General features: G+C 56.3%; 1 protein-coding gene across 3 annotated transcripts; it reads right to left on the bottom strand.

The window, feature by feature from the left end:
• Positions 1-2,510: 2,510 nt before the first annotated feature.
• Fam3a (family with sequence similarity 3 member A) lies at positions 2,511-9,607 on the bottom strand. 3 transcript variants are annotated; one of them, XM_004645077.2, is made up of 10 exons: positions 9,526-9,601; positions 9,273-9,345; positions 7,784-7,897; positions 7,406-7,429; positions 4,789-4,912; positions 4,643-4,701; positions 4,109-4,159; positions 3,826-3,910; positions 3,624-3,750; positions 2,511-2,777 (listed from the first exon to the last, which is right to left on the bottom strand). In XM_004645077.2, exons 2-10 carry the CDS (start codon positions 9,283-9,285, stop codon positions 2,682-2,684), a joined length of 693 nt encoding a protein of 230 aa, XP_004645134.1. In that variant the 5' UTR covers positions 9,286-9,345; positions 9,526-9,601; the 3' UTR covers positions 2,511-2,681. The 3 variants fall into 3 exon arrangements, with proteins under 3 accessions (XP_004645134.1, XP_023561112.1, XP_023561113.1); XM_023705345.1 differs by lacking the exon at positions 2,511-2,777 and adding an exon at positions 2,784-3,437; XM_023705344.1 differs by lacking the exon at positions 9,273-9,345 and having other exon boundaries at positions 9,526-9,607.
• Between the last annotated feature and the right edge of the window lie 6,750 nt (positions 9,608-16,357).

Below are 16,357 nucleotides of genomic sequence, written 5' to 3'. Positions count from 1 at the left end.
AAAGAAAGAAAGAAAGAAAGAAAGAAAGAAAGAAAGAAAAGAAAAAAACCAGGCTGAGTGAAGGGTGGCTGAGCTGGGTGACCTCATGCATTGAGAATGGCGTGGACAGGACCACGTGGCCCGCAGGCAAGTTGGTCCCCAGGGACTGTACTGAACTCTGGGAAGGCAGGAGCATGTTTCTGATGGGGTTGCTAAACTGGGACCTCCATCATGGCCCCCAACTTCCAGGGGCAGACAGCATACTGAGAAACCACAGCAAGACCAGGACAGCAGAGCCACAATGAGGCCTTGGGGTCTGTTATAGCGACAGTAAATCCCATTCTCTTTTTTGTTGTTGATGGTTTTTTGAGAGAGGGTGTTGCTGTATAGTCCAGGCTGGTCTTGAACGCCTCATGGCCCATGTGGTCCAAACTGGCCTCAAACAGGCAGTGATCCTCCTGCCTAAGCCTCCGGGGTGCTAGGATGACAGGTGTGCATCACAACACTCAGCCGCAGCCTGCTTTTCTTGTGCCCCTTTCGCTTTGGGTTGTGGTACCTCAAGGTGTGGTAAACGATCAGGGTAGACTGGCGTGACCTAAGCCGGGCTGGGCCAAGTGTGTGATGAAGCTGCCTGTCCTGTGTGACACTGGTGCCTGCCACTGGGGCAGGGCCAGCACCATCCCTCTCGCATACCTCCCTAGTGTGTAGCAGAGAGGCTGGCCCCGGGCAGGCACCTGGGGACGTTCCTTGGCCCCACGGGTCAGCGGAGGAGGGCTGGACACTCACCACAATTGTCTCGGCTGCCGGTGAGGTGAGGGTTACCTGACACCAAGTTGCCAACCTGTGTGGTCTGATTTCTACCTATGTGTCCCAAGCCTGTGCGCTCACAGGGGGTCTTCCAAAGGTAAAGACTGGTAAAGGCCGGGCTCACAGGATGTTAGGAAGGGCGGGCCTTGGAAGAGGCGTGGCCTACAGGGTGTATCTGCCTCCTGGCTCCTCCCTTGCTAGGAGGTGTGGCCTGCTCGGAAGGGGCGTGGCCTACCTGCAGGGTGTTTTCCCCAGGCTCCTCCCTTCTCCCTGTTGGGGTGGGACTAGGCTGGGCGTGGCCTGCATGGGCCTCGCTGTCAGCTTTCCCTTCTTGCTCTGCTTCAGGGCAGTCCTGCACAGAATGCAGAATCCTCCCCACCCAGCTTTTCACACCTTGGCTCCACTGCAGCTCTGACGTTCCCCAGGCTCCTCAACTTCTTTCTCTGCAACAGGGACAATGGCCTGACAGCAGGGGTTGCATGAACTGTGGTGCTGACAGAGAACAAAGTCGATTCACCTGACGCAGGTGAGAGGAGTGTGTGCGGCTGAGGATGCTGGCGGCGCGCCTGCCTGCAAGCCAGGTAGAGGGTGAGGGAGCGGACTATGCTGTTCCCTCCAGTCTGGCCACGAGGCATCCTCCGTAGGAAGATTTACGAATATGGACACGGTAGATGCTTCAGTGGTGGAAGGACGTCACTGCGCAATTTTGTCAGAACTCCAAACCCACAGCCTGAAACTAGGAGCTCTGTCCTTGCTCACTGCGGCTGTGGCCACAAACCGCCTGCGAAAGAGCACGCTCTGCAAGGCACCAGCTCAGGGCTGAGTCCTCCTCCCTCCTTGCGCTTTACTTTCTTTTCCTTTTTGGAGGCGGGGGGATACTGGGAAGGCTAGAGCCTCACGCAGGCCAGGCACGCGTGTCCCACTGCGCTGCCCCGCAGCCCCTCCGGCCCCACCTTGGCAGTCCTGGCATGAGCCACTTCTTCCCTGGTGGGCTTCTAACTCGACATGTGCTTGTCCCTAGAATACATTCATCTTTGTTTTTTGAGTCTTCCTAGGTAATCCAGGCTGCCCTTGGAACACTTGGGGATCCTTCTGCCCCAGCTGGGATGACAGAAGTGTGTCACAACGCCTGGCTTTACTTTTGTTTCTTGAGGGTCGCGTTTCCCAGTGTTGGGAGCACTTCTGCAGCTGCCACTGCCACGTGTGGGATGGCTGAAGTGCCCTGTTTGCTCATGTCTGGGAAGTCCAAACCACCTTGTCTCTTCATACACCCACATACTTCTGCGCCCTTGCTTTTATTTATTTATTTTGTCTTTTGAGACAGTGTCTCACTATGTAGTCCAGGCTGGCCTCAAACTCAAAGGAATCCTCCTGCCTCAGCCTCCCCAGTGCAGGCTGGGATCACAGGCGTGGCCACCCCACCTGGCTGTGCCTGTTTTATTTCCTGTCCCAGTCCTTGCAGGCCACATGTCCCAGGCCCAGCTTTGAGTGGCACCAGCTGGGGCCAGCTTTGTTCAGCATGGGTCTCCATCGGTGTGGGGCGTGGGTACAAGGCTTGGGGACACAGGCTGTCTGCTCAGCTTCCTGACTGCTGTGGACCATGGGTTAAGAGGCCACCTGCTGGGCAGCTCCCGGGACTGCATGCTGTTGCCATCTGCTGTTCCAGGACCCCTTCTGCTGCAGGATGTGGCAGGGACACTGCTCTGGATGGCACTGTTTGGTGACAGGAGCAGGCACCCAGGGCCCTTGCAGTTGGGCCCTCGGGTGGAGGGGAAAGGCTGGGAGGGGCGGGCCTCAAGGCAGCTGTAGGAGGACAGAGGTACCCGGCCTCCCATGCCAAGGGCACCTGCAAGGCTGTGGTTGTGCCAGAGCCCCGGCCGGGCCGGGCCCGTGCGCTAGCTGGCCACACTGCGCCGAGGGATGCAGCCTTCCATCTCCAGTGCCTCGGGCCAGCCCTCGTACTTGTTGGTGTGTTTGCTGTTCTTCACGTGCTGCAGGGATGGGACAAGGGGAGGGACAGCCTATGTGGGCTCCGGGCCAGCAGGGAGGGAACATTACAGGGGGAGGGAGGATGATGGTTCCTGCTGTCAGGAGCCTGCGACCTGCAGCCAGAGCCAGGCCTGCGGTGGGCAGCTCGAGCCTGCCTGCCTTTTCTTTTTTTGTTTTGTTTTGGCTTTCTGACACAAGGTCTTATGGTCCAGGCTGGCCTCTAACTCACGGCAATCCTCCTACTTAGCCTTCCAGGTGCTGCGATGCCGGGCATGCACTACCTTGCCCAACACGTCAAGCTATTTTTTCATCATCAGAGTTTTCTAGAAATGTGTTTGTGTATCGTGGGGAGCAGGATTTGGTGACACTGGCTTGGTCGGGGCCAGGAACCTTTCCAGTGTGAGGCTGGCAACTGGGGGCTCTCCTGCTCCCTACTGCAAACACAGGCACTGACATGTGCGACCCTGAAAGGCAGAGTGCACAGCGCTGCAAGACAGAGGACCCCTGGGCTTCAGAGGACGCAGGCAGGCTTGCGCATCACGGAGATGTTGGGGAGGACGGCTTCTTGGTTGTGACCTTGCCAGAGTGCAAACTTGGCCACTCCAAGACCCTTTAGAAGCTCAGTCTGATGGCACAGGCCTGTCACCTCAGCCTTCGGAAGGCTGAGGCAGGAGGGTCACTGTGAGCTTGAGGCCAGCCTATACTACGCAATGAGACCCTGAGTCAAAACAAAACAAAACAACCCCGCCCAAAACCAAACAAAGAAAACCAAAGACCCCTCCTCCCCAAGGTCAAACACATCCGAAAAGCTGAACCCCACTGTGGACAGAAGGGCACTGCTGCTGTACCTGCTCGAAGGGACTCTTGTTCTGCACACCCTTGGCGCCCACGAACACCCAGCTGTCGCGGAAGGCCAGCTCCTTGGCGTTCCTGCTGCCCAGCTCGCTGAACAGCTTCCTGGTCTCCTCATTCATCCTGCCACAAGCCGGAAGACAGGTGAGCCCAGGCTGCCTCTGGGCCTGGCTCAGGCTCCCCTGGGTGGTCACTTACTTGGTGGCTGGGTCGTCATAGGATGCCACGAACACCAGGGTGCCTTCGTGCAGTGGCCGAATGAACTTTAGCAGGTCGTTGACATCTGGGGATGTGGGTGGCTCACAGAACACAGGGCTTTAGGCCCACAGGTGTGGCCCTTCCCTACACACCCTCGCCCCAGTGGAGAAAAAGCCCCATCAAGGGACAAAGTAGCAAGAAGCATAACCTGTATCCTGACTGGTGACCCCTCCCACCCCTCAAGTCCAGGCCACAGAGGGCGGAAGGGGCTGGCCTTACTTACCTCCGGCCCACATGTCGAAGGCCCGGGCCTCGATGAGCTCGCCACTCACTCCTGCATTAAGAGAAAGGAGACCTCCTGAGTGACCAAGGTGCCATTCGTGCCACCCGCTCAAGGGCCCAGGTAGCAACTGGCTGCGACTCTTCCAAAAGCTCCGTTTACTGTTTTATTTTTGGCTTTTTGAGACAGGGTCTCACTGTACAGTCTAGGATGGCCTTGGACTATGTAGCCCAGGCTGGCCTCCGAGTCGTGGTGACCCTGATCCTCCTGCCTCAGCCTCCCAAGTGCTAGGATTCCAGGGGTACACCACTACAGCCGGATTTCAGAGCTTTGCAAACACTCTACTCCCCATCCTGTTGGGCCCAAAGCCACAGAGCCAGTGTTCACTTGAGGCCTGCATGTGGCTGCCTGCTTTGTTCTTGGGTGGCCTCTGCTGGGACCCTTCTGATAGCTCTGGGGGCTCCTGGAGGGGCACCTGGCAAACACAGCAGCTGTACGGAGATGGGGAAGGAGGGACAGCATGGCATGGGGACTCACCATTTACCAGGGCAATGTTCAGTCCACGGCCCACATTGTCCTTCACACTGCTCATGAGCCTGACAGGGGACAGAGGCCACCACTGTCACACGGGTTCTCTCCTCCTTAGGAGCCCCCACCTCCTGCCCTGTGGGCCCCGAGCTCACATCTTGTCCTCCAGGCAGATCTTGGGCCCAATTACGTTGGCAGCACCGCTGACCATGCGGAAGGCGAGGTGCTCCGCAGGACATGGCTGGGGCAGGCCGCACTTGTACTTTTTGGCCCGTGGTTCTGAATAAGGACAGAGTTGTGACCCAGTGACCTGGCCCCAGAGTCACTTGAGATCCACAGGAGGGGTAGGGAGCCAGTGCGGGAGGGTGTGGCTCTAGGCAAGGTAAGGAACACTTCAACAGCCACTCTGCTCTGGCCAGGTGACAGTAATTCAGGGGCTCAAGGCGTGGCCACAGCCCATGCACAGCCACAAACAAAATGGGCAGAGTAAACCAGGCTCGGAGCCCAAAGGTGCAGAGGCTTCCAGGTCCGAGACCCCAAAGTGAGGGGTAGGAGGGGGATGGCCTCTGCTGTGCTCAGAACTGCATCTCTACAAAAGACACAATACAATAGAAGTGGGGCTACACAGCAAAACCCTGCCTCAACAAAACCAAGAACACAAACATACCCTGGAACCCTAACTGCCAGCACCTCAGAATGTGGCCTTGTTTGGAAACAGGGTCTCTGCACATAGATCAGTAAAAATGAGGTCATGCTGCAGCAGGCTGAGGCCTTATAAAGGCAGAAGTGACAAAGAAAGAGGTGGCCCTGTGACAGGGCAGTAGAAATGAGCAGAACGCAGCCACAAGCCTCAGTGCACCGAGGAAGGCTCTGAGGATCTGCACCAGGCTGAAGCCCCTTCCTCTGGAGCTTTAGATGGACAGAGCACCCCGTGGCCCCTCTGCCTCCTACTTCTGCCTCCGGAGCTGTGCAAAAGGGAACATGCTTTCCCTCACACGTGTGCTGGCTCTTCGTTACGCAGCCCTGGGACACTGATGTTCATCTTGGTGCCAGGAAGGAGGGCGCTTCTGCATGGCTACAGCTTTGGGTTGGGCCACAGGCAGAAGCTGTAGTGTCCTCAGATACATGGAAGGGCCTAGTTTGCCTTTAAGAGAGGGTTGGGGGCTGGGGAGATAGCTCAGCTGCCTAAGCACTGAGGTGCTTTCGATCCCCAGTACCACATAATTTGCTGGCCCTGGAACCCCGGGCATGCTTTGCTGGCCACCAAAACTGGGTGTGGTGGCGTATGCCTGTAGTCCCAGCACTGGGGAGTCTGAGGCAGGAGGATCACTACAAGTCCAATCTGTGTAGTGAGACCCTGTATACCCTGTACTAAATACATTAAAAAAGAGAAAGTTGGTAGAAATATGTACAGTAGGTGGGTATGGTGGTATACCCCCGTATTCCCAACATTCAGGAGGCTGAGGCAAAAAGAGCCTGAGGTCAAGGGCAGCCTGGACTACAACAGCCAATTGCAAGCCAGCGTGGATTGCAGACCAAGACCCAGTCTGAAAAAAGAAAACAAAACAACCAGGTGGAGGGGTTTGGCAAGCTGAGGCTGGGTGTTCAAAACTTTGAGTTTAGCTCAGGCACTTTAAAAAGACACTGTGGGGGCTGGAGAGATGGCTCAGTGGTCTAAAGCACCTACTTAGAACAAGCTTAGCAAAGCATCAGGGACCGCGGTTCAATCCCCCAGCACCACATGCCAGCCAGCCCGCCCCCTGGTGGGCTGAGCTGGCCACACACACACACACCACACACACACTCTCTCTCTCTCAAATAAATAAAAATTAAAAAAATTTAAAAAAAAAATAAAAAAATAAAAAGACACTGTGTCAAAATAAATAATAAAGGGGCCGGGGAGATGGCTCAGTAGAATAAGTGCTTGCCTGACAAGCACAAGGCCTGAGTTCAATCCCCGGTTCCACCAAAAAAATAAATAAATAAATAAATAAGAAAGAGAGGGGGCCAGGGAGATGGCTCAATGGAATAAACATTTGCCTGGCAAGTGGAAGGGCCTGAGTTCAATCGCTGGTTCTGCAAAAAAAAAAAAAAAAAAGAAGAAAGAAAAAGCTGGGCATGGTGGTGCACACCTATAATCCCAGCACCCAGGAGGCTGAGGTGGGAGGATTGCTGTGACTTTGAGCCAGCATAGACTACACAGAAACAAACAAACAAGGCTGTGTGTGCTGCTTAGTGCCAAGGCCCTGGATTTCATTCCGAGACCTCCAGTACCAGTGAGGGAGAGGGAGAGGGAGAGGGAGAGGGAGACAGAAGAGAAGAGGAGAGACCAGAGACAGAGACAGAGACAGACAGACAGAATCCTCTAGGAAGAAGGCAAGCAAAGGTGTGGCCAGGCAAGGATTTGCTAAAGAGGTGGGTCCCGATGTCCCTTGGCAGGAGAGCTGACTGGCCCAGGAAGGGGCCGGTTCCCTCCTCTCCTAATCCATTTCTCCTTCCCCTTATTTTTTTGGGGGGACTGGAGATCAAACTCTGGCCCATGCACTTACCAGGCAGGTGCTCATGCTGCTGAACTAGCTCCCCAGTCCCCAAGCCTCCCCTCTGCACTAGCAATCTTTGGCTGCATGCTACCTCCCCCTGCATCGTGTATTATAGTGGCCGCCACGGCAGGGAGCTGGCTGCTGGGAGAGGCCCCTGTGCTGAGGGAGATGGGGAGAGAACTGCCACCCTGAGGACCGCACAAGGGAGAAGAGGGTGGGGACACAGCCTCACCTGCAGTCACAGAGCTCTCTGGGCCTGTGGGATGAGAGTAGTTTTTGTTAACATGGTAGCCTTGAGGCCAGGCCTCATTGTAAGTCTAAGTGACTCAGAAGCAAAACTGAATACCACTCTTTTGCTCCTGCAAAGGGGGAGATTGGAGCCACAGAGTACTTTGGGCATCCTGCCCCAGTCATAGAGTGAAGAGACACTCCTCATGTGAGGATCCCATTGGAGAGCCTGCTGGGTGCCTTCCAAGCCTTAGGTGTTGCTCATTGAGCTGTCATGCTTGCTTGGAAAGGGAAAGGTGGCACTTGGTGCCAGGAGATGGGCAGAGTGCACCCTGCCAGGGAAGTGATCCCCACCCAGGGACCCTCATGGGCTCACACTCACTGGTGAAGAGGTGCTGGATGCGAGGAAAGCCACCACCAGGCCCACCCAGGAGGGTGCTGCCGACGATCCAGGTGAGACCCATGGCAACGACTAGGACCACGATGCGAAGGGGGCCTGGACAGACACAGGCAGGCCCGCCTCAGGAACCAGGGAACCCTGGGGTGACCCCTGCCTCTTGGGCCGTCTCTGCCCTTCCTCTTGGGAAATAGGAGCCAGGCGACAGGCATGTGGGCTCCTCCGGCCATCCATCGAGCTCCAGCAGTGAGACTCCATCTGCTGGGCAGGCAGGAGGAAGAGGTGGAGCTCAAGCCTTAGGGCTGCCTGTGGACTCTCTTCTCATTGGCAGCTGTGAGGGCCTTTTGGGACTCATGGCCCTGAAGGTCCCGCATCTTCCTCCAGGACCTGTCAGCTCCTGCCTCTGGGCTTGGCAGCTGTCTGCATCCCTGCCACTGCTGCCAGCTGGTGCCTGTGCTCCCTGCCCACCCTGAGTTCAGGCAGTGGAGACCCTGCTCTCCATCTTGCTCTGTATCCTGGGTTGTGGACATCACTGTCTTAAGCAAGCGGAGCTGGGAAGCTCTCCTCCCAGGCCACACCGCGCCCTTGCTCCCTCCTCAATTTCTTTCCACTCCGGCTCTTCTAGACTCTTCTACGCTTGCCCCTGCCACCCCCCGCACTGTTGCCCCAACCTGCTCCAATTTGATTTGGCCCCCATCACCCCAAAGACACAGCTTGGGGCCAAGGCCAGTTCTGATCTTCATGGTGCCACTTCATGGTGTCACACTCTTTGTCACCTGTGGACTCTCGGCCTCCTTGACCTTTCAGTGGACTGCCCATGCCCTTCTGCTAACACAAGTCTTTCGCTCCTGGCTTCCAGGACAGCACGCCGTCCCCACCCAAATTCTCGACACTGCAGGCCTCCCAAAGGCTGGCTGATCACGGCGTTGCTGCCCGTCCCCACCTGTGCCCTTTGCCGGTGATCTCATTCACAGAGGTTGGCCCACGTTGCCATGGGGCAGTGAGTCACTGCTGACTCCCGCCCTGGCACCCACACCCCAGTGCTTGCCACTTCACAGCGCGCTCAGAGGACAAGGGCAAGCTGCTCCCCAGCAGGCCCAGCTGCCCTCCCAGCCTGGGTCCTGCTTTCCTCCTCCTCCCCCTAGCCTTGCCCTGGAGAAGGTGGTGGCGACACCTGAGCTGCCCTGGCTAGCACCCAGCCCTGCCTCTCCAACTCTCTCTCCTCTCCCCAGCTGCCAGGCCTCTGGGGGATTCTGGCACACCTCATTCGCCAAGGAGCAGCCCCTTGGCTCTGAGCGGATGGGCCTGGCCACCCTCGTCCTCATCTCACGACCTGGGAACTGAAATGCTCAGGGGTGAAAGGATTGGCTCAAGGTCAGGGTGAATGTGCGAAGCCAGCGGCTTGCCCGGGCCCGTCTTGACACAAAGTTGGGGCACCTGGGCCTCTTTCCGGCGCACTGTGGAAGCCACCCACCTGCCAACCTCATGTCCACGTCTCCCGCTGGGCTGGGACCACCGGCGGGTGCACAGTTTTGGGACTGTGCGCTCTGAGGGGGACGAAGCAGAACAGGTTTGGCTGGCGTTAGGGACAGCTTGCGCCGGGCCCCTGCGCGGGGCGGCACGATCAGTGCTATTTGTTTCTGCAAGCCCTCGGGAAGCCGGCGGCTCACGGTCGGGCCAAGGAAGCCTCCGGACCGGGCTATGGCGTGGTTCTCCCGTGCACTTGCCTGGCCGCGGGTAGACGAGGGCTCGGCGGGGAGATGCTCTGCGGGCCGGCTGCCCTCAGCCGGAAGACAGCAGGCGAGGGCGAAGCGCAGAAGGGCCAGTGAGGCCCGGCAATGGCGGACCAGGGAGGGTCCGCGGCTTCCCGGCCCCGCCCCAGCACGGGCCGCAGGCGGAGGAGCCGAGCCGGCCCCGCCTCCGCCTCACGTCAGTCGGTGCCGGGATCGGGCGGGGCCCTCGGCAGGCCGCCTCCCGCCCCACGCTTGTCCCTCCCCGGAAGTAGCCCTCTGCCTCATTTTGGGTGGGAGAGCCTTCTTTCCAGCTTTTGTACCTTGAGGTCGGGTCCGGGGGGGCGCGGGGGGGGCGATCGTCTGGGCAGAAGCGAGGAATCGTGAGGCGCTGTGGGCGCCACGGAGGAACGCGGGAGGTGCAGGTGGGGAAGGCTGCAGAATCCGAGGGGCCAGGGCCAAGCACGGAGCGCCTGGACCGCCTTCCTTCCCCCGTGTGTTCTGTCTAGAAGCCGAACAAGTGAAAGCCCTCCGACCTGCGTTCTGACCTCCTGGTGCACCCTGATCGCAGTCCGGCCACCTCTGTCCCCAAAGCAATCCAGAACAATGGGAATACAGTGCAGCACCTTGGGCAGGTGCACACAGCGCTCACACGCGGTCCCTTTCTGGCGCAGTCAGGCTTGAGTTTGGTCACCGAACTTGGGGGCCTCTTAGGTATCTGTGGTGCCAAGCAGTGGGCACTGTGACCTCCGCAGGGCCCAGTACAAGAAGCCCCTGGATCCTGGTGCTCCTACCTGGCTGGGCCTGCCATGTGTCACGCAGGCCATTCGAGTGGGTGCTGCTAATGCTTTGCTCTGAGCAAGTTGCAAAAGCTTGCCCCAGCGAGGCCCGGAGAGCGCCATGCTGGGGCGCCCCTGCCCGGGCAAGCCATAGGTCGGAGACCTGGAAAAACAGCAGCCTTCGATGGAAAATCAACTTTGGTAACGCTGGTCTTGAAAGGAATTTGAGGTAGATATTTGGTTTTGCATCAACAGCAAAGGTTACTTAGAACAAATAAAAGCTTGCTGGATCAGCTTTATCAGAACTGAGCATTTGTGCAGGATACTGTAATGCACACCTCTAATCCCAGCGCTCTCGGAGGCTGAGGCAGGAGGACTGCAACTTCATTCTCAGCCTGGGTAATTTAGCAAGATAAGATGTCTCAGAATCCAAGATGAAAAGAGCTGGGGATGTAGCTTAGTCTCCACTTGAGGGGCGGGCCAACTACACCGGGCAGTGGCGGGCTGCTGGATGCAGTCATGAATGAGCAGCAGTTAACAGAATTTCTTTACAGCCTCCTCCAAAAGAGGTAGGTGAAGCTTAGTCTCTTCAGAGGTCATAGCTAGCTTTGCAGTAGAGTTTCTGTCATCCATGTAGAGGAAAAGAAATTCTAGAATATTTTCCCTTTTCCTTTTTGGTGTTGTAGATTGAATATAGGGCTTCACATTGACCTACATCCCCAGTTTTTTTTTTTTTCTCTTTAAAGTTTGAGATGGGGTCCCACTAAATCACTAAGTTACTCAGGCTGGCCTCAAATTTGGGCCCTCCTGCTTCAGCCTTTCAGAGTGCTCAGATTATAGGTGTGCACTACTCAGCTCAGCAGCCTCTTATTTGTTGGTTTGTCCTGGTGTTTTGAGACAGGGTCTGTTTGTTTGTTTGTTTGTTTGTTTGTTTAAAACAAGATCTCAGGGGCCGGGGATATGGCTCAATGGAATAAGTGCTTCCCTGGCAAGCACAAGGGCCTGAGTTCAATCCCCGGTTCCGGAAAAAAAAAAAAAAAAAACAAAAAAAAAAACCAAGATCTCACTATGTAGCTCAGGCTGGGCTTGAATTCACTATTTAGCCCAGGCTGGTCTCTAACTCATCGTGATCCTTGTACCACAGCTCCTGGAGTACTGGGATGACAGGTGTGCACCGCTGTGCCTGGCTTCCTGTTATTTTTATTTAACACTTTCTTCTGAACTATTTCCTAGTTTGAGGTAGAACAGAAACCTTCATGAAGAGAAGAGATGAATAAAATTCTTGGCTCTGAACCCATAGTCTCTGACCCAAGGAAGGTGGGGCTACTCCCTTGACCTTGTCCCCCAGCAATAGATGGAATGTGTATGTCTGTAACCCTTGACTCTTACTGTAGGATCAGGTCACTGTAAGGAGCAGAGTGGTGCCATGAGATCTTCGAGGACTAATTGGCCATTGATGTATATCTTTCTTTCTCTTTTTTTTTTTCCGAACCGGGGATTGAACTTAGGCCTTGCACTTGCCAGGCAAGTGCTTATTCTACTAAACCATCTCCCCGGCCCCTTTTTTCTTTGTCTTTCTTTCTTTCTTTCTTTCTTCTTCTTTTTTTTTTGCACCTGTTTGTTTTTTTGTATTTTTTTGAGATGAACTCACTGTGCAGTTCAGGCTGGCCTTGAGCTCACTTTGTAGCCCAGGCTGACCTCAAACTTGCAGCAATCTTCCTGTTTCAGCCTCCCCAGTGCTGGGATTATAGGCGTGCACCACCATGCCCAGCTTTGGGGTTTAAATTAATTAATTGGAGATAGATACTGGCTAAATTGCCCAGGCTGGCCTCCAACTTGTGATGCCCCTGCCTCAACCTCCTGACTAGTTTGGGATTACAGGTGAGCACCACCATGCCCTGTTAATCCCAGTCTCAGATGGCTGTCTTCCCAGGGCCCTGTCCTCTGGATCCTGCCCTTACCTGTGCCCGTGCCCCTGGTTCTTGGTAAGAGGCAGAGAAGGTTCTCGCAGGACACTCAGGTGAGGGTGGCTTGAGTCTGCGAGTTCAAAGCCAGTCTCGGCAAGCCAGTGAGATCCAGTGTCGTGTGGGACAGGCCTGCACCCCTGCCTGCCTAGGGCCTGCCACGTGCTTTCTGCTCCCTTTCCCTCGAGGGTGGCTGTCGAGGCTAGGCCTGCAGGAGGGAGCGACCGCAAAAGAGGGAGTTTCTCGCTGAACACTTGGCCTCCTATTGCTTCCTGGGGATGTCCTAGCCTGAGCTGGCTGGCCCCTGTTGGTGTCTTGGGCGTCACCCTGGGGCTGGTCTGAGGCTTTCTGGCGGCACAGGAAGGATGATCTCTTCTGGCTTCGGCTCCAAGGGCAAGAGGACGAAGTGGTGGCAACATTTCAGGGTCTCCATCCACACCCATGGTGACAGGGCCACAGAGATTCAGCAGACTGGCCTGTAATAGCATACTCCCCCTGCAACGCAGGGGAGGGATCCTGAAGGCCTGAGGACATTCTCCTCTCTGGGTGAGGAGTCTAGCTTTTTCTTTTCCCTTTTACTTTTTTGTGGTTCTGGGGTAAACCTCAGGGCCTTATGCATAGTAGGCCTGAGCCACCTCTCTAGCCCTTTTCAATTTTTTTTTTATTTTTTTAATTTATTTGAGAGAGAGAGAGAGAGAGAGAGAGAGAGAGAGAGAGAGGTGTGTGTGTGTGTGTGGCCAGCTCAGCCCACCAGGGGGCGGGGCTGACTGGCATGTGGTGCTGGGGATTGAACCGCGGTCCCTGATGCTTTGCTGAGCTTGTTTTTTAAGTAGGTGCTTTAGACCACTGAGCCATCTCTCCAGCCCTTCAATTTCTTTTTGAGACAGGGTTTCACAGCAGTTCAGGCTGGCCTTGAACTTGCAGAAATCCTCCTGCCTGGGCTTCCCCAGTGCTGAGATTACAGGTGGTGCCACCAGGCCTGGTCATTTTTTCCCTTCTTTCTGGTACCAAGGATTGATCAAACCCAGGGTCTTGTGTACACCAGGTGAACAGCTTCCACTGATCTACATTCTCAGCCTTTTGAAAATGTTTCTTTTGGAGCGCAGTCTCACTAAGTGAATTAGCTTTCCCATTGCAACACCAGACAGCACAAAGTAAAGGAGGTTTATTTGGCTCACAGTTTCAGAGGATTCGATCCATGGCTGTCTGGCTCCAAGGCAGGGACGTCGTAGGGGCCAGGCAGGGGAGGAGAGCTGCTCGCCCACAGCAGTCAGGAAGCAGAGCGCGGGAAGGGGCTGGGGCCAGGGACACACCCTTCCTTCTGGGTCACAGCCCAGTGACCTGCTCTTACCCACCACTATCAACAGCACACTCAGCCATGAAGACTGCAGCACGCCATAACCCAATCACCTTCCAGAAGTCCCCTCTGCACCCAAGGTTTTCGGGGGACACTCTGGAGCCAATGCATTATGACCAATGTGGCCTCAACCTTGTGACCCTCCTGCTTCGGCCTGCCGGAGTGCTGACTGGGCAGGTGTGTATCACATCTGGATCCTTTTTTTTTTTTTTAACTTTGAGACAGGGTTTTGCTAATTTGCTAAGTTGCCCAGGCAGGGCTTGAACTTGCAATGCTCTTGCCTTAGCCTCCCAGAGTGCTGGGATTACAGGTGTGCGCCACCACGCCCAGCTTGTTGTTTAGTATTTCTAATTAGTATATCCGTTCTCCCATTTCTGATGGAAGTTTGGTTCAAAGAAGAACATGTGTGAACATGGTTTCGCGTGGAGACTTGTTTCTGCTGCGCCTGGCAGTGTGCGCCTGGAGTACAGCAGCTACACCCCTGGCCTCCCTCCCTGCCCCACCTGCAAGTGGAGGTGGCGCTTGGTGCCCTCACTGGGACATGTGGCTCCTACCGCACCTTAGGTGAGCTGACCTTGCGTGGGAGTTGCTACACTGTACCCAAGTCCAGTTAGCCAGAGTGCAAGTGATTCTCCAACCTCACCTCATACTCTTTCCCCGGCCTGTGTCACTACAGCTGAGGTGGCATCTCAGGGTCTGTCTGCCTGGTCTGGTGCCTCAGACCCCATGTGGTCTCAGTCCCTTGTGGTGCTTTGGGAGCACTGGGTGGGCGTCCGCACACCAGAGATAACAGGTGACAGCCCTCACCTGCACCTCTTTGCCTCTTGTCACACACATGCCAGCTGAAAGCCTCGACTTGTGCCTTGTGCCAGTCACCTTCCTGTGGTGGGAACCCAACCCCCAACACCACAGCACAAGGGCAGGTTTCATTTGAGTCCCTCTTGTTCCAGGGTGGGAAGAGCACGGTAGAAGGGTCGGTCAGGGAGGGCTGAGCACCTCATGGTGGCCAGGAAGGGGAGGAGGTGGAGGAAGGGGCTGGGCTCTCCCCGACACAGGTGAGCCTTCAAAGCCGTGTGCGAGGCCCCGCCTCACTGGTCTCTGTGCTCACCTGTGGGCCAGTCTGTGACCCCACGCCAGGAAGGTGCTACGCTGGGTGCTTTCAGGTACCCCTCTGCACTGCGTCCCCAGGTCAAAGCCTTTCCCCTGGAGGACACTCGGGTGTGTCATGCTTATGCTAGCTCTGTGGGGTACCCTGTGCTTAGGTGACAAAGGCCCTGACCCAGGCCTTGCAATCCTGTCTTAGGCTACCAGAGCTGCCCCGACTCACCAAGATCCTCCCCTCTGCCCATCAGGTGCCAAGGTGCCAGCCATGCCAACACACCCTGCTCCCCCCTTGCTACTACTCTGCTAGGGCTTCCATCTGTCAAGCTGGGGTGCCTCCTGGGGCTGTTCCTCGGCATTTACATTTTCCCCTTTCCTTGGGGTCCAGGGCTCCCTGGGGGTGCAGCTTGAGCCACCCTAGTGGCTCCTCCACGGGCAAAGCACACGTGTGGTGACACTTTTCTAGCTTGTATGGCAGGACTGAGTCTACATGGAAGTGCGGTCTCTTGGTTTTGGAAAGATCTTTTCTTTTTACTTTGGGGCTCGCTAGGTTGCCCTCCTGCCTCAGCCTCCGGGGCGCTCATTCATTCTCTGGCTTTCTCTTGTAGGAACCTGGGTGCGAACCTTCACTCCTTGGCCTTCCAAGCTGCAGGTTGCCATTCCAGCCTGGGGTGAGGGCAGCGGGTTCTGTGGCAGACTAAGGAGAGGCCTGGATGCGTCAAAAAGCCCTAGCCGGGCGTGGTGGCGCACGCCTGTAATTCCAGAGCTCGCAAGCCTGAGGCAGGAGGATGGCAGGTTCAAGCCTAGCCTGGGGAACTTAGTAAGACCCTGTCTCAATTAAAAAAAAAAGGAAGGCCTGGACAGCAGGGTACAGTTGCGTGCACCTGTGGCCACAGTGACTGAGCCTGCCAGGCCTCGTTTCAACCACAGATACTTCCCTGGCTCACTGCCCCCTGCAGATGAGGGCCGCCTGGGCCCCTGCTAGGTGTGGGCTGATCTCACGGCCATTTGGTTTGCATGATCCTAGATGGCCTGCCCTCAGACCCTCACCCTGTTAGCCTTGTCCCTGGGCAGAGGCCACAAGCTCAGGGACTACCATGTTGGGGTTGTTGGTTCCAGAGAGGACGGGGGGGGGGGGGGAGCTGCAGTGACTCAGGGCCCCTGCTCACTAGAGCGTTGGAATGTGACTGGAAGTGGCCTGTGTAGGTGTCAAGGGTGGCTCCTGATGAGGGACATGGGGAGGTGGCCCTGTTTGCCTTGACCCTGGGCCCCTCGTGTACGCCCTCTGTCTCGAGCACCAAGTTGGGGCGTTGTCAAGGCTTTCTAGGAAGGGCCAGGCAGAGACAGGGCCACCGCAGAACTCCAGCAGGAAGCAGAATGTCACTTCTGACTCCCCTTCCTCAGAATCTTCTGTGGATTGGCAGTGTCACCTGAAGGGGCTGGGCAGGGCAGGGCTGTAGCTGTGCGAAGGCCAGCACAGGCAATTGAAGGGGTTGCAGCTTGAAGTTGGCATGGTGATGGACACCTGACAGGGACACAGGAGACCTGGAGGTGGCAACCCTGGGTCACATGAGGTGAGGTGGCCCTAGGAGGTGCTATGGGAGGATGGCAGGTGACATGGAGTGGAG

Source organism: Octodon degus, unplaced genomic scaffold (genome assembly GCF_000260255.1).
Source record: "Octodon degus isolate 3935 unplaced genomic scaffold, OctDeg1.0 scaffold00218, whole genome shotgun sequence".
NCBI classification, from domain to species: Eukaryota; Metazoa; Chordata; class Mammalia; order Rodentia; family Octodontidae; genus Octodon; species Octodon degus.
This window is presented reverse-complemented; position numbering and strand designations above follow the sequence as displayed.